This window comes from Babylonia areolata, chromosome 3 (genome assembly GCF_041734735.1).
Source record: "Babylonia areolata isolate BAREFJ2019XMU chromosome 3, ASM4173473v1, whole genome shotgun sequence".
Classification (NCBI taxonomy): domain Eukaryota; kingdom Metazoa; phylum Mollusca; class Gastropoda; order Neogastropoda; family Buccinidae; genus Babylonia; species Babylonia areolata.
This window is the reverse complement of record NC_134878.1, coordinates 17,161,355-17,186,477: the sequence shown is the minus strand read 5'-3', so window position 1 is coordinate 17,186,477 and position 25,123 is coordinate 17,161,355. Positions and strand designations below refer to the sequence as shown.

Sequence of the window (25,123 nt, the reverse complement as noted above, 5' to 3'; positions counted from 1 at the left end):
GTGAACGAAGTTTTGGTGTGTTTTTTTTTTCAAAAATATATGGATTCCATGGAATATTTCTGCTACAAATCCAACAGGGCTGGCAACTATGGTCGAATGGATCACAGATTCTGCCAGTTAACACTGGCTTTCATTTTCTTCTTTTCTTGCTGGCTTTATTTGCACAGATTTTACAAATTCACTACTCCCACTTTACAGAAAAAAGGGACAATTTATCATCTATAAATCACAATATACAAACATGAGAACACATCAGGGATTAATGTGATCACTGGATGATGGACCAACAGCACTTGAAAATGACCAAATTTTCAATCAAGCCTGCACCTTGTCCAGATATTTTTTTTGTCGGACAATGTAGTTAATGTTTCTGACTAAGATGCATACAATTATCTGTTTTTATGGATTTACAAGCACCACTGAAATAATTTCAAGCCTGTATGTATGCAGTTTACGGCCCACTCTGAAGTGTTTACTTCGGCACAATGACAGAAACTTCAGGTTCAAGGGAACTAACTCTGTCAGTCCATCCCATTACTATGCCGCCGAAGAAATATTTTTCTTCTTTCTTCTTTTTTAGTGGAAGTTAACCCAAAAAGTTAAAACAAAACAAATGGTGTTTTTCCTTTTTTCCAAAATGTCCAGACACTTTCTCCTATTTCCAAAATGCCCAATATTTTCCTAAAGCTAGGACATGCTAAGCTTTTGAATTTACAGGTGAAACATTGTACCACCACCACCAACAAAAAAGAAATGAAAAAACTAAAAACCTCTGCCACAACACACAACAGTATAAAGCGTATCATCCTGCTAAATATTGACTGGTTTACAGATTTCAGTCACACATAATTATTTATTATGATTTGTGCATTTTTTTTCTAGATACACTGTCATCTAAGACCCAGGTCCAATAGACAATACTTATAAAAAATCTAAAAATATATCTTGTTTTTCAACATTCTCACAATAATTAACTGAAAATCTGGTTTGTCTGGAATAAATAATAACTTAAAACTGGTACCACTATCGATTTCATTATACTTACCACAAACCTGTCCTTACACAGTCACATTAAGTATGCATGGAAGTGCGCATACACAAACGCACACATGCATGTGCACACACACACAACACACACACACACACAGGCAGAGCACAGCACAACACAGCACAGCAATACTTGTGCAAAAAGGTCAGCTCAGTCCCTGACCCGTGCTGTTTCACGCTATCATCAACAGTCAGTTTCATTCAGGACAGGTGATAAAGATCAGGCACAGAAGGGCACAGTGCCAGTACTGGTCTATAAACTGGTCTATACTTGTCTATAAACAATTGCCAAACAATTCAGCCAGGAATTCACCACCAACACCTTATCAAACATGACTTTTAATTTATCAACAGGCTTCGATGTAAAATATACAATTCTTTTTTTCCTTTTTTTTCTTTATGTCAGTGATGAATGTATTGCACAGTGATCCTCATTCAAAATATGATTTTAGTTTAACCCCAACTCCTGTCTCCTCCCTCCCTCTTTTGCCCCGCCCTTCAACGCCTGACGTTAACAAATCAACCATGCAATCAAAGCCATAGCAGCTCTGTCATAGCAGCAGTCACTTTAACAATGTCACAACTGTATCACACAGTCACAGTGTGTCATGTCCTACCTACAAAGCTGTGTTATTGCCCTATTTCATATCAGCATTCAGCTGAGCACCATGCAAAAAAAAAAAAAAGAAAAAAAAAGCCTTTTAAGATCAAGCCAATGACTACAAAAAGACAAACAAAACAAAACAAAGTCCAAGAACAGAAGAAAAAGAAGTCAAGTCACAAGAACAATAATCATTTGCTTTTTCATACAGAGCTGCAAAACCTAAACTATGCCCAAGTAGCCTACTTTTTCTTTTCTTTTTTTTTTTTTTTCATATTCTTATAGAATTATTTTCACTTGAAATATAATGCTCCAGACTGTGTTAAGACAGTTGTTGTTTGTTTGTTTGTTTACTTTCAGGCAGAAAATGCCACACAACATTTGACAACTGGATGTGAAACAATAACAAGTAGCCACAAGCCAGATCATTTTTTCATTCTGATTCAAGACTATAAAACTATTATAAAAATAAATGTCATGCCTGTCAGTGCAACATAACAAAAGATACACTCAATTCTGATGCAGAAGGCTTGTTATGGTTTAAGTTGGACTCTTTTTTTATGCTTGCTTGCTCTCACATCTGCTGGAAATCTCAGCACACATACATAGTGACACATGTCGTAATATTTTTGTCTTTCTCTTTAGTGGAGTGTAAACAATGAGTGTAATTGCGAATTAAATCCAGCGTAAGGTAATGAATTAATATATAAGGACAACAGTTGGAAACTCTGACGAGCTCAAACTTTTCAATGGAAACAAACCAAACTTGGTGTAATAAGACTGCACGTGCTGACCAATTCATTACTTTCCCAATATAGATCCGAATTGTCTCTCACACTGTTAACACACACAGCTGTGTGGTTTTGATTACAATATTTCCAAGAATGGGCACATTACAGATTTACCTCACTTCTCCATTACCCTCCACTCCCCCTGCATACGCACACGCACACACACACACACAAGCACACACACACACACACACATACATACACACACAATAACCAACACTCACTCCACCCTCTTTCTCTGTTCTCCCGTTTTCCCAAACATACTTGTTTTTTGCTAGTTCTCTCAGCTCAGCATGCACTAACATGCAAATGCCCAAACACAAACACACAGTCAAAAACATGCACACTCATTTATTCACTTTTAATTTCATTCACAAATTTGAACACACACACACACACACACACACACACGAAACTCAAAGATGTCCATGCTGGAGCACACAGGTGTATACACATGTTGTCATTAAGCTTCCAACCTCAACTTCACGCCTTCCTCTTTTTTTTTCTTCTTTTTTTTTCTTTTACTTGTTTTTCTTGTTTACCACAGGCAAAGCATCAAACCAGACTTCTTTTTTTTTCTTTTTTTTTTTCACTGTTGGGGTAATGCGTGCTGCAGACAGTGTCGACTACAGGAGAGATCTGTGCTTTAAGAGTTGAGTTTTACAACCAACTAGCTTTCACTCTTAAGGACACAGCAACCGTCCTGACCCTAAGAGAGAAAGCTAACCAGTCAACAGACTCAAATCTAAGTGCACTACAGACTTATGAAAAAAAAAAAAAAAAAAAAAAAAAAACATATGGGGACTCACAGCCAAAGCTTACAAAACTATACCTCTCATGTTTTCCCATTTGGCATGGGAACGAATGGGGAAAGAAATGATGCAATGAAACCTAAACGAAACCCACAACTCTGAATGTGCATTATGTTTCCAAAACAGCCAACAATGCAAAGCCTGAATCCAAAAAAAAAAAAAAAAAAACTGTATTAAAAAACCCAAACTTTACACAGCACGACGACATACCTCACTGCGGCAGAGAGAGTAACATGGCTACATGTGCAACAAAAAGGCAAAGAATAAAAGAAGAAATTTAAATCAAGACTTTCTTTTAATTTTAAAAGACATCAGCTATGATTATCAACTGAAAAGCTAAAGTTAAATGAACTGAAAACGACCAAAACAAAAATTCAGCCGCATGTTGCCAAGAAAAGCACAGACACCATTTACAATACATGCATATACAACAAAATGTTGGGACTAGGTGTCTCATCTTAAACATTTTCAACAGAAAAAGAAATGAGTGAGTGAATGCATGAGTATGAGAGAGAGTGAGTGTGTGAGTGTGTGTGTGAGTGTGTGTGGGTGTGTGTGTGTGTGTGTGTGTGTGTGTGTGTGTGTGTGTGTGTGTGTGTGTGTGTGTGTGTGTGTGTGTGTGTGAGTGTGAGTGTGTGTGTGCACGCGAGCTTTTGTGCATGTATGCGTATATGTGTGCGAATGTATGGCTGCATTGAGTATTACGTATCATTATGTCTACAGATAATTAACACGATTAATGGCATCAGTAATTAAACATACAAAACAAAATATAAAAGAATATATCACCAAATCAGTAATTCAGCTGCACTTCTACATGCTACACCTCCCTGGGCTTCAGACCGATAAAAACACTCACAGTACAGCATACCTTTCTCTTTTTTTTTTTCCTTGCATAGAAGGTTATATTTTCTTTTCAACATTGTCTCCATTACAATTTCACATGAAATTCCACACCAATAAAGCAAAATTGCAATTCACACCACCTTTAGCAATAGAGGTAGTACATATATACACACACATACACATATACATATACACATATAATATCCACACACATGTATAATATGGTGACCATTTGCAAGGGTGTTTTTTAGTTAACAAATAACTGACGAACAAGCAAGAAAGAATGGATGAAGAATAGAGAATACAAACAAACAACAAACACATACACAGACAACAACAATAACAAACAAAAACAAACAAAAACATACCTTTCTTTACCTTTAACTGCACTTCACACTTCCTGTTACTGGCGTTGTTATTGTGCTAATTATCTATCACACAATAATCCATGCACATTCATGGTAACGGCTGCAACTTATTGACAGTTTCTATTCTCCCTGTACCAGACCTGTCTGAAAGTTCTGCATGCACTGTTGCTGAAACAAAACTATGCCACCCTACGATGCGGACACAACAAACGTACGTTGTCTGAAAGCACTTTCAACTTTTTCAAGTTTTTCCATTCAACACTAATAATAAACATCATTTTCAAAGGATTCTAATAAAGTTCTATGTATCAGGCCTTATGGCACATTTTGCTTGTATTATCAACACCACAGCCCAGCTTATCAGTTTGTTCTGTTAACTTTGCAAATCTTGTGCTTCAGCAGCATGAATCAATAAACATTTATCACTAAACTAGGTCTGTGACACACATAGCCAGTCAAAGTAACTTTTTGTTTGTTCATTTTCTACAAGCATCTGGCATGAGTAGAAAAGGCGCCAATAATTTTGCACCAGGTGAAGTTGAGCCTTTGAGGGGGGAAATAAACACAAACAAAAAAAACAGCTGGTTAACTTAACAGAATGGTGCACTGACAAGCCAAAGAACTTATTCCTTCAGGACCAAACTCCCTACATACATATAACTTGGTTATTTCACAAATCTACCAACTGCCCTAAGGAAAAAAACATTATCACGGTTCCAACAGATATGACCAAACAAAATTCCACACTTTTTCCAGACCTTTTCAACACCAGAATGCAAATCCAGTTTCATTCAATACAAATCAACAATTCATCTGCTAAACCTCTATCTAAAGACACTGGCAGATATCCTGTTATGCAACGTTCAGTTTTCATCCCTGTTTCTGGTTCTCTCATTTTCATAAAGACTTTTCATGATTTCCAGAATCTGTACAAATCCTGCATAAAAATTGTTTCTAAAAAAAACCACATAAAAAAAGAGAGAGAGAAGAGATAACTGCCATACAGAAAAATAATGACAACACCTTTGGTTTTAAATAATCTATTGTTCAACAGTACACACGACTACAATGCAAAAAAACAAGGAACAAAAGACGACAAGCTTTCAACCACCCTGCACCACCTATCCCACTTTGGTTTAAATCATCTTCAATTGTTCAACAGTACACACAATTACAATGCAAAAAAAACAAAGGACAAAAGACAACAGCTTTCAACCACCCTGCACCACCTATCCCACTTTGGTTTGAATCATCTTCAATTGTTCAACAGTACACACAATTACAATGCAAAAAAAACAAAGGACAAAAGACAACAGCTTTCAACCACCCTGCACCACCTATCCCACTTTGGTTTAAATAATCTTCAGTTGTTCAACAGTTCAACAGTACACAAGACTACAATGCAAAAAAACAAGGAACAAAAGACGACAAGCTTTCAACCACCCTGCACCACCTATCCTACTTTGGTTTGAATCATCTTCAAGTTAAACAGTTCAACAGTACACATGACTACAATGCTAAAGAACAAAGATAAAGCATAACAAGCTTTCAACAACCACCCTGTACCACCCACCCCACCAACACCACCCCACACCAACCCAACCTGTCCCTCACCTGTTTGTTCAGCCCCAGCATGGTGCAGACCAGCTCCCTGGAGTAGGTCTGCTCCAGGACATAGCGCAGCAGGCCATGCTGTGGCTCCAGGAGCTCGGCATCGTAGGGCAGGGGCCCGCTCAGCTGGAAGCTGAGGGTGGAGGAGTTGAGGCGCCACACGTTGCTCGACGCTGCAGAGTGGCCCACCACCGGCAGCAGGCTGCTGCGACCTGTTACACACACATTCACACATAGGTGTCTCCATGATTGGTGGAGGGTGTCTGTTGGTTTTTTGACTCACTTGTATAAACAAAGTGAGTCTATGTTTTAACCTGGTGTTCGGCTGTCTGTGTGTGTGTGTGTGTGTGTGTGTGGTTGTGTGTGTGTGTGTGTGTGTGTGGTAAACTTTAACGCTGCCATTTTCTCTGCAAAAATTTTGTCAGTTGACACCAAATTTGGCAAAAAAAATAGGAACAAGAGAGGCAAGGCCTTCAAGACTCACTTGTGATACATTTAAAAAAAAAAAAATCTAATCATTAAAATGTGTTCTGTATTTGTTATTATAAAGCTTCGGGATAAAAAAAAAAAATGAAAAAAGAAAAAAAAAAAAGTCCTGAAGGCTGATTCGAACCCCGCATGTTCAGGTGAGAAGAAACTGTCTTACTCAATACACTATCGTGGCTCCTTAACTGACGTTCAAAAATTTAACATTTAAACATGCTTTTTTAAGGGCGATAAATCAATTGCAGTATTCGCAGTGAGGACGCTGTTCAAATCATATTATTCTGGTGTATCTTGGGCATTCCCAAAATTTTTAAGGGCATTTTAGAATTCTTTTTAAGTCCGCGGTAAAGGAGACGTGGCTATCGCCGCAATCACACTGCAACATTTAGCCATTTTCTCTGGCTCTAGATAGATGTACAAGTTTACTTACACCCGCCAGGAATGTACAACACGGTTGATTCAATTTCTCTTTTATGTTCATTCTAGTTTTATAGTTTTAAAATTGATATGAAAATTGAGTATTTCGTTAAAGTAATAACATGTAGAGCCAAGTACAAGTACTTCTAAACGTCATATGAAGTGAAAAGGACTTAATTTTGAGAAAAGTCAAGACTGGAAATTTTTACTTTTCATCAAGGGTATTAACTCTCATGGTTTATTATTTCTAACTGTGAATTCCAACTGATTTTGTTGATACTTTTATGGCAGTTTGGGGCATAATCCAGTGAGTGAGTCTTAAAGGCTTTGCCTCTCTTGTTGACTCACTTGTGTAAACAAGTTGGGTCTTGTTTTATGTTTTTGGTTTGTTTTTGTTATCATGGAGCTTTTTGTTGGGTCTTGTTTTTGTTATTGTGCACATTTTTATTGGGTCTTGTTTTTGTTTATCATGGAGCTTTTTGTTGGGTCTTGTTTTTGTTATCATGGAGCTTTTTGTTGGGTCTTGTTTTTGTTATTGTGCACATTTTTATTGGGTCTTGTTTTTGTTATCATGGAGCTTTTTGTTGGGTCTTGTTTTTGTTATTGTGAAGCTGCGAGCTGCCCTCACAGATATCTCTACATCAAAGGGAATTTTTGGTTATGGGTGGGGGGAATTTGTTTTTAATCTTTATCTGTTTGTTTTTGTGTAGAGCTCAGCCATCTCCATACGTGTCTCCACATTGTAGGGGATTTGGGGGCATGCGGGGGATTTTGTTAGATCTGTTTGTTTCTTGCTTTTGTGTAGTTGCAACCTGTACACAAGGTGTCTCCACATCACGGGGGCAGGGGGGGGGGGGGCAGTATTTTTGTTATTGTGTAAATTGGACCTGCCCCCCCAGATCTTTCAAACATATGAAGTGTAGTCTTGTTTGGTCTTTCATTTGTTTTTTGTTTTTTTTTCAATCAGGTAGCCTTAGATGGTGGAGAGAGGTCTCTTTTCATACTGATCAAGAAGATGTGGTTTTTTAATAGAAACATTTGGAGGATAAGCATTTTTTTTGCTAGCAGTCAGGATATAGCTTGCAACTTTGAGCATGTTCAAGTGGGAATAACTCCGGAGGCTGGGAGAAATGGTGGACAACGTGAGTGAATGAGTGAATGAATGAAAGACAGTTTGTGAGAGTGACTGAGTGTGAGTGCATGTGTGTATATGAATGAATCTGCACATATAAACATGTGAATGTGTGTGTGTGTGTGTGTGTGTGTGGTGTGTTGTGCTTAAGTGTATATGTGTGTGTGCATGCATATATTCAAGTGTGTGCGCAGGCCCCTATTCGTTCAATCTTTTGGTAACTTTTCTAAGGCATATTTCAACACTTATCGAATGGAAACTTTTTTTTAAAAAGAATGGTCATTCCAGTTTCATGAAATCAATCCACACATGCTAGCAATTTAAAACATAAGGTGCATGCACAAATACTGAATCCATAATGAATGTCATGGTGCATACACTTTTTGTTTCAAGTTTAATGAATGCCAAAATGTATTGTGAGGTAAATGCTATATTATTATAATCATCATCACTACTTACAATAATTATAACCAATATTACCATTAATATCATTATATTAATATTGACATACTGTTATTATTTGGCAGCTTCATGTTTACAAAACTGCTATCAACCAGCCAACTGCGAAGACCATATTAGGACTAGCACACAGCAACCAGACTTTTTTGTTTTATGCACATGTACACACACACAAGGATTGAGACAAGTGGCTGACTGTCACTAGCAAAGTACTTGGATCAAACCACAATGCTAACTGTGCTGACGCTAGAAAAGCATTCATATCAAACCTTACTGCTTGCTGACTGTGCTGACTGTCAGTGTCACCAGCAAAGCATTGATGTGAAACCATGCTGCTGTGTTGTCATTAGCAGCTGCTATGGTGAGGTGGTAAGTATCGCAGACTGACGGCTGGGAGAACATGGGTTTGATTCCAAGTGAAGGCAGGTTTTTTTCAGCCCATGGCCAGCTCTTACCCAGAGTTGAGTGTGCTATGGGCTTAAATAGGAAGACTGGGATAAAACAGTCGAGTATCATCCACTTCACTGATGTGTCTTTGGGTGTGTTGCTCAAATTTCCTGACCAACATAGCAAGTGTCTGTATCTTTCGGGCCTGGTTAATGCCAGCACACTATCATCAAAGGAAGTATTGAGTACTGCCTTGTCATGTAGTCCCAAACCTAAAATGGACCTCCACAGCAGCAGTATCCTCCACCTTCATCATCAATTACGAAAAAAATGTCCCATATTCTGTGGTCTTTCATGCCCTGCTCTCATGTTGACCTCAGTTTTGGTACCCCTCCACTTCCATCCTTGGGGTGAGTCCTGTTAAGATCACTGGTGTTGGCAGATTAATGGTGGACTCTCGTTAGAGGGACATAGTGGCTGTTTTCACTCTGGGAAGATGCCTTCTCAGTCTGGCTCTCCAACTAAACAATCGTTGTTATCAGTATGGGGCTTAGTATGTGGTGTCCTAAGTATGTTAAATCAGAACAGGCACTACTGAACACTACCAAAATGACACTGCAGCTGTTCAGGGTCTCCTCCAGTAGGGAGCCTCCTGGCGGACCTGACATCAATCACGAAAATGGTCACCTGTGGACTGCCAATGCTGGGACTGTGACAGACGATCCTGGGTGTGGCTGTGTATGGGGAACTTGGCATGAGCAGAGTGGGAGTAATGCCACTGAAACATGCAGATGACGAGGCAGCAAAAAAAAAAAAAAAAGTATTGTCACTAGCAAAGCACTAATATCAAACAACACGGCAAAATGTCCAGCCCTGATAACAAGACTGTGGACCTGTGTCTCACCTGCAATGGACACCATCTGAGCTGTGGGTCTGAAACTGGTCACCAGGCTATCCAGTGTCTTTCCCAGCTGAAACACACCACCGGCCACTTCAACACTGCACTTATAAACTGCTACACTTTCAACTTTAAACACTGCACTTGTAAACTGCTACACATTCAGCTGAAACTTTACACCTGTAAACTGATGCACTTTTAACTTAAACATTGCGCTCAAAGTGGTACACTTTCAACTTAAACATAACACTTATAAACTACTACACTTTCACCTGAAACACTTGGCGACTTAAATAGTACACCTTTAAAACATATACATTTCAATTTTAACATTATACATCACTCACAAATTCAATGCTAAACTTATAAACTACCAGTACCACGCTTTCAGTTTAACTTTTAAAACACATCATTTGCAACTTAAATACTACACTTAAAACATATCTCCAATTTAAACATTATACTTTCAAAACATATCTCTTGTAAAATCACTGTAAAATGTATAAACCACCACAGTTTAGCATTAAATCTGCGAGAGATGTGCTTTATAAGTGCAATGTATACACTGAAAGAGACATAAACTACCACACTTTCAATCTAAATACTACGCCTTTTAACGCACTACAGATTTAATCAAAATATACGCTTCTGATAAACATCACTTTCAATTCAAATACTACTTTTAAGACATAGCACTTTTAAGTTTCAAACTATACACTTTAAAACTATAATATTTTCAAATTAAACAATTTTTAACTATCACTTTCAAATTAAAGTTAACACTACACTTTTAATGTACACTCAACTGCTAGTAACAGAAAATCTTGTAAATACATTAGAACACAAACAAAAGGGCAGTTCAACTAACCAGCTGACTACAACAGAAACATTTATAACCAATATCAGACGATTCTTTTTTAACTTTACAATATTTATAATATTGCTCACTTGTGCATGAACACATACTTACATGCATAAATATGCAGGTGCAAACATCTACTACTAATAATACACACATACATAGACCATCATTGCCTTTCACTTCTAATCACCACAAAGGAAAATCCATTTTTGGAACATTCCAGCAGTCATTTTTTTTGTACAGATTATTCAGAAAAGGCACAAAGAAAAAGACTGAAAAATGTTATGAAATGGAATTAAACCTTTTTAGCAAGGGGGTGGGGGCGGGGGAGGGAGAAGAGTTAATAAATCATTGTTATGATGACAAGATTCTAGGATCGATCTAAATTCACAGAATGCACATCTATGAAAAGACTTTATACAGCAGAAGACCACACACAGCACACACAAAAACACAAACACGCACATACAGACACTCACACACTCGCACAAATACAAAGTGTACAACAGCCCGTGTCGGTAATCCACACCTACAAGGAAACACCAACTTTGTATGCATGCTCTCAATGACACACACACCAGAGATTAAGTGAAATGGAGGATTAATAATGACTATGTTTCATACCCAGTGAGGCCACTTGCGAGAACTGGGGAACACCTTCAACAGCTCGTATATGGCAAAGTAGGCCGGCATCAGGCAGGCATTTCGATCAATCACGTAAGAGATTGTCTGCAACACATTCCATTTTGGCAGCAACATATTCAATTCACATGTCGTGAAAACACTAAAATCAATTAAATCAGCATACATAAATAGGGGTTTCTGCAGTTGGTAGCGACTCATCCCCACTATAATTAACACATTATAAATCAATAAGTTCAGAAACTATAATTGTTTATCAGTGGAGTGATGGCCATAAGTGGAGTGATGGCCAAGAGGTAACACGTCCGCCTAGGAAGCGAGAGAATCTGAGCGCACTGGTTCAAATCACGGCTCAGCCGCCGATATTTTCTCCCCCTCCACTAGACCTTGAGTGGTGGTCTGGACGCTAGTCATTCGGATGAGACGATAAACCGAGATCCCGTGTGAAGCATGCACTTAGCGCACGTAAATGAACCCATGGCAACAAAAGGGTTGTCCCTGGCAAAATTCTGTAGAAAAATCCACTTCGATAGGAAAAACAAATAAAAAAACTGCAAACAGGAAAAAATACAAAAAAATGGGTGGCACTGTAGTATAGCGACGTGCTCTCCCTGGGGAGAGCAGCCCGAATTTCACACAGAGAAATCTGTTGTGATAAAAAGAAATACAAATACAAATAGAAGAAATAATCTCTTCCATGCACGCCTGTGTATCTGCTTGCACCACAAATGTTTGTAAAGGCAAGCAGGGGAGCATACTAACAGGCAGGTGGGTATGCGAGCCTACATTTGTGACCAGCTTCTACAAAATGATGGAAAAGTCAATTTTTGAAGATATAAAGATATATATTTACCAATGATGTACAAAACATGTTCCTAGGTTAGAAAATGCAGAAGTTATGGTAGTTCAAATTGTGTTAGCAGTGTGGCAGCCATTTTGAGAAGAAGTTATGGTATTTCAAATTGTGTTAGTAGTGTGGCAGCCATTTTGAGAAAAAAACCTTTAAAGTTTTGCTACTGACTCTTGAGAATTTTCCCTACGAACGAAGGTTTGTTTTAGCTGTATTCCTGTGAAAGTTAGGCAGGTTATTGAACTAGGGTTGGTACATGCTTTGGGCAATGATATTCACACTTGATAATACCATTGTAATTTTGAATGGTTGTTTTGGGGTGAAAAAGTCTTTCCCCTTGATCTCACAACATACAAAGTTTATTTTGTTTTAATTTCTTTTATATCAAAATTAGAATGATGTACATCCAAATTTTGATTCTGTTAAGAATTGAAATAAACCTGTGGATTTTTTTTAATTTACTGTTTATTTTTTGTACTTCAAATATGCCAGTGTGGGTGGGTGCACAGGGGTTCGCTGAGTGTGGCCCATTTTTGTTCATAATTTGAGTGATTTGCCCTCGAAGTATCTTCCATTTCTACTCATGTTTTTATGTATTTACCTACATGTTTATTCTTAGTATTTCTTTTTCTTTAATGTTAATGTATTCTATTAAGATATTGAATAGATATCAATGTAAAATATGCTGTTTTTCGGGACAACTGCTCCGCAATATCGGCACATAAGTGTGGAAATTAACAACATTTTCAACCTTGTAGTTTGAATTCAGCAAAAACAGCGAGATATGTTTAATTTAGAGATTAAACTATGCACTGGTACAAAAAAGCACAGCACTGTTTTTGCCTGTAGCACAACTGAATGCAGCGCGAGTTATCTATCATTTCGTGGAGACAGGTCACATTTGTGCATGTGGACGCACAAGTGAATGCATGCATTTGTCCACCTGTCTTATATTTATCGGATCCATTCAAAGTGTTCACTTCACTGGGATGAGACAGGAGGGGTTTTGGGGTGGTTGTTTTTTTTCTTTTTTATGAGGGGGAAGGGAGGGTCTAAAACTACTACTTTACCACAAATAATAATGGAAACAACTAAATATTGCCAGTTTCCAAATCTTGTGTCTTCAGTCAGACACTATGGCATGGAAAATCTCAGTCATCTGGTTCCCCTGACCCACCTCTGTGATGATCTTAAGCTGGGGCAGAAAGCTGATGGTGCGGGTGTCCATTTTGTCAATGGCCTGACACTTCTCCAGGAAGATCTTCAGCATGTCCCGCACACCCTGCACAAACAACTTCATTTTGCACACCATAATACACACTTCACATCACGTGCACAGTCCATTCCATGGTGCATACCTTCATAAGACATGTACGCCACTTGAACAATTCCTTCCATGTTACAAACAAAATGCTTCACATCACCTGTACAACCATTTCATCTCACACACACACACACACACACACATATATATATATATATATATATATATATATATATATATATATATATATATATATATATATATATATACATACATACATACATACATACACACACACACACACACATATACACATACATATAGTACATAATGATTTCATTGTCCCAGTTCACAATTCAACAGGTCTTAAGTATCTCTGTGGATGTTTATATATCTTTATTCTCTGATCCAATATAAAATAGAAAGCACTGTTCTGTGGCACAGATTAGCACCTGTTTGAAAACAAATCATACAATAACAGCATATAACAAAGCTTCTTAATTTTGCACAATCTGTTAAATCTGTAGCAACTGCAACGGCATATGACAAAGCATCTTAATTCTGCACAATCTGTTAAATCTGTAGCAACAGCAACGGCATATGACAAAGCATCTTAATTCTGCACAATCTGTTAAATCTGTAGCAACAGCAACGGCATGTGACAAAGCATCTTAATTTTGCACAATCTGTTAAATCTGTAGCAACAGCAACGGCATATGACAAAGCATCTTAATTCTGCACGATCTGTTAAATCTGTAGCAAGAGCAACGGCATATGACAAAGCATCTTAATTCTGCACAATCTGTTAAATCTGTAGCAACAGCAACGGCATATGACAAAGCATCTTAATTCTGCACAATCTGTTAAATCTGTAGCAACAGCATCACACACAAAGCTAATGACACTTTATCTCTCTGACCATCCACTTTAATCCTTCCTAATTATCTCCTGGACTCTAATAAAAATAAAAATAAAAAAAAACACAATAATACACAGCCCCTTCTGTCAGCTGGAATGCTGGCACTGTTATGAAAAATAAAAGCATAACATGACCAGAGATTAAAAGTCTTGCCCACCTTGTAATCAACACCTCCAATGATTTTGCGAATGGTTTTGAAAGTGGCATTCCAGTGCAAGGGGTGATCCACACCAAGGTTTTCATGGGCAAGCAACACATCACAGATGCTCCTGCACATACAAACATTGTGGTAGTACACACAAACACTGAAAAAAAAAAAACAACTTCCCATGCTGTCAATATTCCTATGACATGAGTACACATAAATGTTACTTGTTCTGAAGTATCGTTTCATCATTTCCCTCCCTAATCAATTATGATTATGCTTAAAAGACTATTAAAAGAGTCTTTTAAGACTTAAATTTTGTCAATATAAAATGATAAGCAGGCTGTCTTTACTGATGATGAGTTTATAATCATTCAGACTTCATCTCAAACAAACTGAAACATGCATGTTTACATAACTTTTGGAAGATTATAGATTAGGTATCATAAATAAGCTGAGCTAACAAACACGTGTAAGCGTAATTAAAAAGAAGAGTCAACAATCAAACACATGTAAGCATAATTAAAAAGAAGAGCACCACATAAGATGTTCTCTCTGTATCTCCCTCTTCTTTCATAACTCCAGTCTAACTTTTTGTTTCACTTTGTTTGATTCAATCTGCTTAAATAAACATGATTATTTTTAGCAGATTATTATCCTCCAACCACTGCAGTGTCACCAATGCAAATTACTTACTTTGGGGGGATTGTGTTACTCTCCACCAGAGAAACCAGCATGTCGCAAAGAACAGCAATCCGACCATCACTTTTAGCTTTGTAGATGTGATCAACAAATGCCTTCAATGCAATGTCCACATTGTCTTTTGATTCCTGCAATATACATTCTTAAGTATTGAAAAAAGAAAAAAAAAAATCATCACCACAGTACTTAATCAATATATACAATGCAGATAAAATCATAAATGCTGTCATTCACAACAAGTGAAAACTAAAGTAGTATATGAATCAAAAACAACAGAAAACTGGGAAGAGACACACTGACAAGTGACATGAAATTTTGATTTTAATGTTTACTGCTATTTATCATTACCACTCTAGGGACATGAATTTGATTGATATATATTATTATCATGGTAATGATACAATAATGTATCATTCTTTGGCAATGTCACAGCCCAGTCCCACATGTGTAAGTATAAAGTGTTTTTCCTTCCTAGCTTTTCATTTTCATTCAAAAGAAGAAGAGGCAATTTTTTTCTAATCATTGATATCAATTTTAAACATATGTAATTAAATTTTCTACCACAAAAGTCAGCACCAGATCTTGCGAATAACTTACCCTGTGATGTTTTTTATCACAAAGAATCAGCCATCATCACTTCCTGATTTAAAAAATATTTAATTTCTACTTGTCAAAAATCATCATACAAGCCAAAGGCAGTATGTATCATGATAACAACAGGAACTTTCTTTGCACTTTAATAAAAACTAAACTAAATTATCACTATCAGATTGATTCTAAAGACTAAACCTCTTTTAAATTAATGTTCCAGTCCAGTCTAATTACTGGGACAATGTTTTCTGCTTTTCAGCACTGAGGTTTGCATAGCTCTAACTTGTCTAAGGACAATGGCTGAGTTCAGACCCTTGACCACTATCACTAGTCCAGTACCACGTAAAGTACAGTCCTTTTTATCCTCCCACGAATGTCCAGAATCAAAGACTGGAATGGCAAGTCCTGTGTGCATTTAACTGTGTGTTCAATGACAATAGTACTAATCAGTACTTTTACGGCACAAACTCCTCATATAATCAAATAATAATGGGCTCGAAGTGCCTCACATGAAACAGTACAAAAAAAGGGCAAAACAGGATACAACAGCACATAAAGTACGTGCCTGTGTGAGTGTGTGTGTGCGTGTGTGTGTACATGTGTCAGTCTGTCTGTCCGTTACTGTGTGTATAAGACTATAACTCTGTGTGTGTGTGTTACACAAAAAATACTACCTTGCTCAGAGCTGAGTTCTTGGAAAATAAACTGCTCCCATGATCACTATCTTCTCACCCAGGCTGCCATTCTCCATTTTAAGGGATTTGCGTGCCAGGCATATATTCATGATTCCATCAACCCCTGGACACTGATATATTATATATGTATATTTTATATATAATATATATATATATATATGTGTGTGTGTGTGTTTGTTTGTTTTTGTGTGTGTGTGTGTGTGTGTGTGTGTGTGTGTGTGTGTGTGTGTGTGTGTGTGCGCACCACATGATATTTCATGTGTACATATGCTTGATCTTCTTCATGTCTACCTATGTACACATGTGAAAGGAGAAAGGCACCAACAGGTCGCACATTCGTTGAACTGACAGATAATACCCTCATTCGACCCACCAAAATACCATCAGGATCACAGCACCAGCAGGATTTAATCCCAGGACTCTCAGAAAAAGAGTCAAATTGAAACAAGCACTCTAGCTAACCACCTGGGCTACGACACCTTTTAAAAGAAGTATGTATACATTACATGTATTATAAGTATACGAAAGTGTTCCTCCCACCTCTGCCAGCTTGACACACAGGTTCTTCACTTTGTTGACACTGAGCTGCTTGTTGAAGGCCATCAGGGGACTGCTGTGGTCCACTGCTGGGCAAAAGGCTTCCTCCATGGCATGGTTCCTCTGCAACAAAACCCACACAAAAGAAATTACAACCTTTACACTGTTTGCTCACTTTCTGTAAGTGTAAATAGGGAAATGGGAAATAAAAACAATATGAAAAAAAAAATGCATAGCATAAAATTGCTATAATTCCTATGCTTTGTTTCTGTTTGTTTTGGGGGGTTTTGTTGTTGTTGTTATTTTGGGTTGTTGTTTTCATTCTCTGTGGGGTTTTTGGGGTGGTTGTTTTTTTTCTTGAGGGTGTGGGGGGTTTGTTTTATTTTCGTTTTCTGGTGGTGGTTGTTTTTTTGGAGGGGCGGGAGTTGGGGGGTTTGTCTTTTTGTTGTTTTTTTTTTTTTGGGGGGGGGGGGGAATTGGGGGCGTGGGGGGTTCATGTTTTGTCTAATTTGTATGCATTGCACAAATACTTGTTTTGCTTTCCCAGCTAATGCCTGTAGTGTAATGGTGTACTATGTGTTTACATGTCTGTGCATGTATGCATGCATCTATGTGTGTATGTGCAAGTAAAACTGCATGTTTGGTGTGTGGTGCACACATGTATGCATGTATGTGTATCAATCTGTCATGTATGTGCATTATACATGTGTGAACAGTGTGTCACTGTCAACAACTGTTGCCCCTACATTCGACTTTTGGAGCATCAGGACATTCAAGCCCATCTCTTTCTCACATACTACATTAGGAGTACATGGCACACATTGCCAAACAGTGAAACACATATAAAATACCAAGCATGATGTCTTATCTGTGTACTTCTGATGTTAACAAAACAGCTATTTCCACATTTCTTTCCCTCCACTCAAACTTACAGCCAATATACACTGTAACAGAATACAGCTAACATACTCAAATAGAATAACACAAAACAAACATTTTCAATGATTCCTTCTTCCTGATTTCATATCTGTGAAACTGCATGTTTGTTGCATATCTGTTATGCATGTGTATGTGAGTGTGGGTCTGTACGTTTTGCATTTATTTGCTTATTTGTTTACTTATCATCTTTAGTGTCTTTTTATCTTTTTTTTTCCCTTATTTTTTATCTTTATTGTTTTGGGTGGGTTTTTTTTAACTCACTCGATACTAACAACGGCCATAGCCGTCGTCCATTTCCATCTGGTTGTATACTGACAACGGCTATAGCCGTTTCGACCTTCAAAAATTTCCACAAGTGATGTCGTGACCCAGTGCCACAGACACAGCCATCCATGTCAGAGCCTAATTAGCATAGGCCAACCTTTGACCAATGGAGTGGCTGGCGAGTCACTTGTTGCTGTACTGCTGAGCTATTTTTTTCGTCACCCTGGCCTTTGTGTTCAGACAAACAACAATGGCGTCGCAACCCAGTGCAAGTGGTTCACAGAGCAGACAAGGCAGGCATGTTTACACCCTAAAAGAAGCCGTGGAACTGGTCTAAACAGAAGAATCAGATGTAGAGTATGGTGAAGAAGATGAGGAGAGTGATTTTGTATCATCTGAGGAGAGCGAACATGAAGTTCATCAGATATCGAACCTGATGTGGAAGAGCAGAAAGGCGTGGCAAGTGAGGCAGACAGTGACAGTGAAAGAGAGGCCATGCACAGGGACTACTGGCTGACCAGAGCATGGACAGTTTTCTTCGATTTGTGAGCAAAGAGTGGCATGAAGATTTTAGATTTTTTCCTGCAATTCCGCCATACATGGACCAGGAACTGCACAGACTGCAGTTACAAGGTATGACTGGCCACACCCCCATAGCCAGGGGTTTTTTTGTTCCCCCCCCCCTCCCCTCCCCTCCCTCGGCCCCCATGGGTAGACTGCGGCTGGTTTGGATATCAAATAGTGAGTTTTTTCAGCCCTATGATTAGTGTTAGTGTATTCTTACAGTGCAGAAACTTTTGATATGATTATCAGTGTGATGTGTGTAAAAAATAGCTTTTTTCCCAAGAAAAATTGTGTGGATTACCCAGACAAGGATAAAGGATACCCCATCTCCATCCAGCTACAGGCAGAGTACTATACAGTGAAGAGCTGCTTACTGTGATTATTCACTGTATCAATAATAATGTCTCCAAATTTCAAGACTGTGTGACTTTTTTTTCAGACCATACTAATACCTACTGTACTGAAGAATGCCACATGACAAATTACGAATTAGCTACTTTTATGGGTTTCTTTTTTAATTTTTGTTCATTTGTATGGTGCAGAAACTCTCAAAAAGCCTTTTTTTAAACTCTGCAAGGTTTGACAATGCAATGTATGTAGAAAATAACCCTTCTTTCAACAATGCTGTGAATCTCACCACTATGATGTGAAACCACCCTCAATTTTGTTATCATAAAAAAGATAATCCTGTGTATCTCTGGCTACAAAAAGTGAACCATGGCAGTAAGAGCTTTGAAAGTTTGTGCTCCTCTTGTTCACTTTATTAGTAATTGTGTCTCCAAATTTCAAGACTGTGTGAGTTTTCTTTCTTTATATATTTTTTTTTCAACGCTACACTAAGGCCTAGTATGCTGAAGAATGCCACATGAAAAATTACGAATTTGCCAATTGCGTGTTACTGATATTAGTTCATTTGTACAGTGCAAACACTCTCAAATAGCCATTTTTTACATTCTGCAGGGTTCCTCAATGTGATTTATGTGGAAAATAACCCTTCTTTCAAAAATGCTGAAAATTTTTCTTCTATGCATTTGCAGCCACCCTCAATTTTGTTGTTGTAAAAAAAAAACTATGTTTTATCACTCCAGCTGCAAAAAATGAACCATGAAAGTATGGGCTATGAAACTTAGAACCATGCTTATTCCATTTATCAATAAACATGTCTCTAAATTTCAGGTCATTGTGTTTTGTCGTTATTTTTTGAGAATTTTTTCAAAAACCTATACAAATGCCCAGTTTACAGAGGAACACGTGATTACAAAAAGCCCAGTATCGAGTGAGTTATCTTTTTTTTTTCCCCAAAGCCTGACTAAGCGCGTTGGGTACGCTGCTGGTCATGCATTTGCTCAGCAGATGTGGTGTAGCGCATATGGATTTGTCCGAACACAGCTACTGACTTCTGGTGGACACTTTACAGTTTACAGGTGGGCGCACACAAATGAATAAATGTGCAAATAAAAAATCGTGCAACAAGGCTTCGCTTTTGCTTTGTATGGAAATTTACTCACTATAGTTCGCGTTATATCGGTGCATGTTTTTGCTCTGTGCGGTTAGCACAATACCTTGGATCAAAACCACTAACTTCTGAAATGCACACTGAAACATGAGATCTATCTCACCAGAATATCGTCCAGTACATCCTGGACCCGCTGTTCAACAGTTTTCTGGCTCATTGTGAATGTGAGACAGGCTTATCACCGTAATTCCTGAACACACGTAAAATGAAAATTCAAAAGAGAACGGAAAACATTATTCAATCCATCATCACGAGGAGCTCCAGAACAAAAACACATCAGACCGGATGTGCAGCGACTGTGCCGGTTTTGTCTTTTTGAAGATATGTTGCCAAATAAATTTAATCCTGCGGACAAACTTTTTATGGTCATGCTTTGCCGGTCGACCAGTTCTTTTCTCAGTTCAAGTTCACTGGCCTAGGCCTACACTGATGAAATACTCAGCCGGCGATAGAAAAAAAAATGTCGAAGTTCAATTGCAAACACAAGAAAGTGGCCGATACCTTTTTGTAACTGAGTTAGTCTTACTGATTCACACTGATGTGGAATGAACTGTCACCTAATTAAAAATAGCACCAACTATTTTTGCTTCGCCGGCCATACATTTTTCTCCGACTTGAACAGATTTTACTCCCAATAGCTGTCTGCAAGCGTGCGATGGTGTCAACCGCTCACAGTGCAGCTCTTCAGCCAGCGCGACTAGAGAGTGAAAGACTACCTAATTCCCGTGCCAAGTTCAGTACCACGCCATCTGGTTCGGCCGGGGATAACGTGTTTCTTTGAGCAACTCGTTATCAGTGTTGCGGCATATATTGTGACCTGTCGTTTGTTGGCAATGCAGCCTGACAGTGGTGGTGGTGTGTCCATCGAGATCGATGATGACCATCGTTGTCATCCAGCTGGGGGATGGGGGGAGGGTGGTGGTGGGGTGGGGGGGAGGATGCTCATGAATCTATCTGTGAATGCGCAGATGGCTGAATAGTCCAATCTGCGCACGAAATGTTCGCTGACAGTTGGGGCAGACAAAGACAGGCATATCATTGTCAGGGAGCTTGTTTGCCCATGACTTTCTGGCCTGCCTCTTCTGAACAGCTGCAGCAGTCCTGTTGGCCTCGCACAACTTGGCGCCTTTGTGCACAGCAGCGCGCCATTTGTCACGGTCCACTGCAGATTCCTCCCAGGAGTCAGGGTTGATATCAAACGCTTTAAGAGAGACTTTCAGAGTATCTCTGAAGCGCTTCTTCTGACCTCCGTGTGATCTCTTCCCTTGTTGCAGCTCGCCATAGAAGAGCCTTTTGGGCAGCCGATGGTCTGGCATGCGCGCCACGTGTCCAGCCCAGCGAAGCTGGGACTGCATCAGGATGGTGAAGATGCTGGGAAGGGTGGCTTTTGCGAGCACCTCTGTGTCTGGGGTCCTGTCTTGCCACTTGATGTTCAGTAGCTTCCTGAGGCATGTTGTGTGGAAGTGGTTCAGCTTCTTGGCATGTCGTTGGTACACTGTCCAAGTTTCGCAGGCGTACAGTAGTGTGGGGAGAACTACTGCTCTGTAGACCTTTAGCTTGATCTCAAGACTAATGCCTCTTCTGTTCCAGACATTTGCACTGAGTCTGCCAAAAGTTGCGCTTGCTCTTGCAATCCTGACGTTCACTTCATCGTCGATGGTTGCATTTCGTGACAGTGTGCTGCCAAGGTATGTGAACCGCTCCACCGCACTGAGTCTCTGACCGTTGACTGTGGTGTTGGGCTCAACATAGGGTTTCCCTGGGGCTGGCTGATGGAGAACTTCAGTTTTCCTTGTGCTGATGGTAAGGCCGAAGTTCCTGCTGGCAGTGGTAAACTTGTCGACACTGAGTTGCATGTCAGCTTCAGATCCAGTGTTGAGGGCACAATCATCAGCAAACAAAAAGTCTCTGATGATGTCTGTCATGACCTTCGTTTTTGCTTGAAGCCTTCTGAGGTTAAACAACTTGCCATCTGTTCGGTACTTTAGGCCGATTCCAACATCGCCATCTCTGAAGGCATCAGTAAGCATTGCAGAGAACATGAGGCTGAACAGCGTTGGAGCAAGGACGCAGCCTTGCTTGACACCATTTGTGACAGCAAAAGGAGCAGATGTTTCGCCATTGTCCTGGACTCGAGCCTGCATGCCTTCATGTAATTGGCTGACCAAGGAAATAAATTTCCGAGGGCATCCGTACTTGGCCATGATCTTCCACAGTCCCTCTCTACTCACGGTGTCGAAGGCCTTAGTGAGGTCGACATAGGTGGAGAACAGATCAGCATTTTGCTCCTGACATTTCTCTTGCAGCTGCCTTGCAGCAAACACCATGTCGGTGGTTCCGCGCTCTTTCCGGAATCCACATTGGCTCTCAGGCAAATGACCTTGGTCAAGGTGTGCTGTGAGGCGGTTTAGTAGGATCCTGGCAAGTATCTTGCCTGCGATGGAGAGCAAGGAAATGCCCCGATGGTTATCACAGGCTTGCCGGTTCCCCTTTCGCTTGTACAAGTGAATGATAGATGCATCTTTGAAATCCTGGGGGATCGTCTCTTCTTTCCACATGAGTGAGTACAGCTGATGGAGCTTCTCAGTCAGCACAGTACCTCCATCCTTGTAGACCTCTGCTGGTATGGAGTCTGAGCCAGGTGCTTTGCCACTGGATAGCAGACGGATTGCTTTCTGGGTCTCAAGAAGTGTTGGCGGATCGTCCAGTGCTTTGTTGATGGGGACTTGTGGGAGACGGTCTATGGCTTCATCATTTATGAAGGAAGGGCGATTTAAGACACTGTTGAAGTGCTCAGCCCAGCGTTCGAGAATTTTCTCCTTCTCGGTGATCAAGGTATTCCCATCTGCACTGAGGAGGGGGGATGATCCTGAGGATGTGGGGCCGTAGACTTCTTTTAAGGCATCATAGAACCTCTTCATATCGTGCCTGTCAGTATATCCCTGGATCTCATCAGCTTTGTCACTCAGCCACTTATCCTGCATCTGGCGTAACTTCTGCTGAACAGTCCTGCGGATGGCATCGTACGCATCCTTTTTTGATGTGGACTTTGGGTTGCTCAGGTAGGCTTGATGCAGACGGCGTTTCTCATCCAGAAGCTGCTTGATTTCATCACAGTTTTCATCAAACCAGTCTTTGTGCTTTCTGGTCATGGGTCCCAGGGTCTCTGAAGCTGTACTATAGATCAGCTCATGCAGGGTCCTCCAGTCAGACTCCACATTCTGGTTGTCCAGAGAGGCGGATTCCAGACGATCTTCCAGCAGCTCCACAAAGGACTGTTTGATGGTGATGTTATTCAGCTTAGCAATGTTGAGCCGTTTTGGAGCCTTCTGGCCTTGGGGGCGTCTCTTGGGCTGGATTCGAATATTCAGCTTCGAGACTACAAGGCGATGGTCTGTCCAACACTCAGCGCCGCACATGGTCTTTGTTACACGTACATCTTGCCTATCCCTTTTCCTGACGATGACGTAATCGATGAGATGCCAATGCTTTGAGCGTGGGTGCATCCATGACGTCCTGTTACGGGTAGGGAGGCAGAAAATTGTGTTGGTTATCAGCAGTTCGTGCTCTGCACAAGTCTGAAGCAAAAGCAATCCATTTGGGTTGCAGTGGCCCACACCGTGCTTTCCAATCACTCCATCCCAGGAGATGTAGTCAGAGCCAACTCTAGCATTGAAGTCCCCAAGAATGATGAGCTTGTCTGCTTTAGGGATAGCAGCAATGACAGAGTGAAGGTCCTCGTAGAACTTCGCCTTCACTTCATCCGGGTTGGTCATGGTTGGGGCGTAGGCACTGACAATGGTGAGGTGCTTCTGGCCAGATGCCAGTGGGAGTTTCATGGTCATAAGCCTATCGTTGACTCCCTTTGGGATTCCAGCTAGCTTGCTGACAAGTGCTGTTTTTACTGCAAAACCAACGCCAGCCTCACGTCGCTCTTCGCTTCCTCGTCCACTCCAGAAGAAGGTGTAACCAGATCCCCGTTCACAGAGCTCGCCTTCGCCTGCAAGCCGAGTCTCACTCAAGGCTGCGATGTCAATGTTGTATCTGGTGAGTTCGGATGCAACTAGTGCCGTTCTCCTTTGGGGTCTGTCCGCGTTATCTCTGTCCAGGAGAGTCCTTATGTTCCAAGCACCAATGGTGAGAGGAACGATCCTTGTTTTTTTCTTTTCTTTCTTTTTGTTTCGACCGCTGATGTAGGGTCCCCGCCAGCCGCGGTATGCTGGCCAGGGTGATATGGAGCAGGCAATTTTTAGGGCACCTTTTCTAGCCCCTTCCTCATGCCAGGGAGGTGAGCAGTGCATTCCTAAAGAGGGCTGCTCAGACGCTCAGACGGCTGCCGAGCTCCATCGCTGCTCCTGTCGACGAAGAACGATCCTATGGCCTGAGCCGCCTGCGTGCAGGTCTGCGGCTGCGACTGCCAGTGTACCCACACCTGTCGTTTCGTCGCTCGCCTGTCGCCACAGGACTTGGGGGTGATGAAATGATGAAGGATGAAAGGTCATTTTGGATGACTGATGACTTGCGCGATGAGTTTGTTTAAAGTGAAGAGGAGTTGCGCAACGTCAACCTCACTCTCTCGTCCGGGTCCACCAATTTCCAGTGGCAAGACTAAGTCGAGACGACTGGAGGATGAGCACGGATGCAGTGGATGACCAAGATATCCTTTCGGTGTCTCATCTTGCTCTCTGCACTCCACAGTGCGTTGCTGTAACCGCCTTCCTCTCCGTTGAACCGATAGGTTTCTTCCGCAGATTCTGCCGGATCCAGACTTCGCATGC

At 40.3% G+C, this 25,123-nt stretch overlaps 1 protein-coding gene across 6 annotated transcripts in view; it reads right to left on the bottom strand.

Moving 5' to 3' along the window:
* LOC143279785 (mediator of RNA polymerase II transcription subunit 23-like) overlaps positions 1 to 20,630 on the bottom strand; it is a 58,608-nt gene extending 37,978 nt beyond the window's left edge. For 3 of the 6 annotated variants that reach the window (XM_076583940.1, XM_076583942.1, XM_076583941.1), the window contains exons 1-9: positions 20,449 to 20,630; positions 17,066 to 17,185; positions 15,234 to 15,367; positions 14,550 to 14,661; positions 13,387 to 13,491; positions 11,342 to 11,446; positions 9,862 to 9,928; positions 6,080 to 6,288; positions 3,462 to 3,488 (exon numbers count right to left, since the gene is read on the bottom strand). In XM_076583940.1, the coding sequence (XP_076440055.1) occupies positions 3,462 to 3,488; positions 6,080 to 6,288; positions 9,862 to 9,928; positions 11,342 to 11,446; positions 13,387 to 13,491; positions 14,550 to 14,661; positions 15,234 to 15,367; positions 17,066 to 17,185; positions 20,449 to 20,502 (933 nt within the window). In that variant the 5' untranslated portion in view covers positions 20,503 to 20,630. The remainder of the gene's footprint in view (positions 1 to 3,461; positions 3,489 to 6,079; positions 6,289 to 9,861; positions 9,929 to 11,341; positions 11,447 to 13,386; positions 13,492 to 14,549; positions 14,662 to 15,233; positions 15,368 to 17,065; positions 17,186 to 20,448) is intronic. The other 3 variants (XM_076583943.1, XM_076583945.1, XM_076583946.1) reach the window with 1 other exon arrangement.
* Positions 20,631 to 25,123: the final 4,493 nt, after the last annotated feature.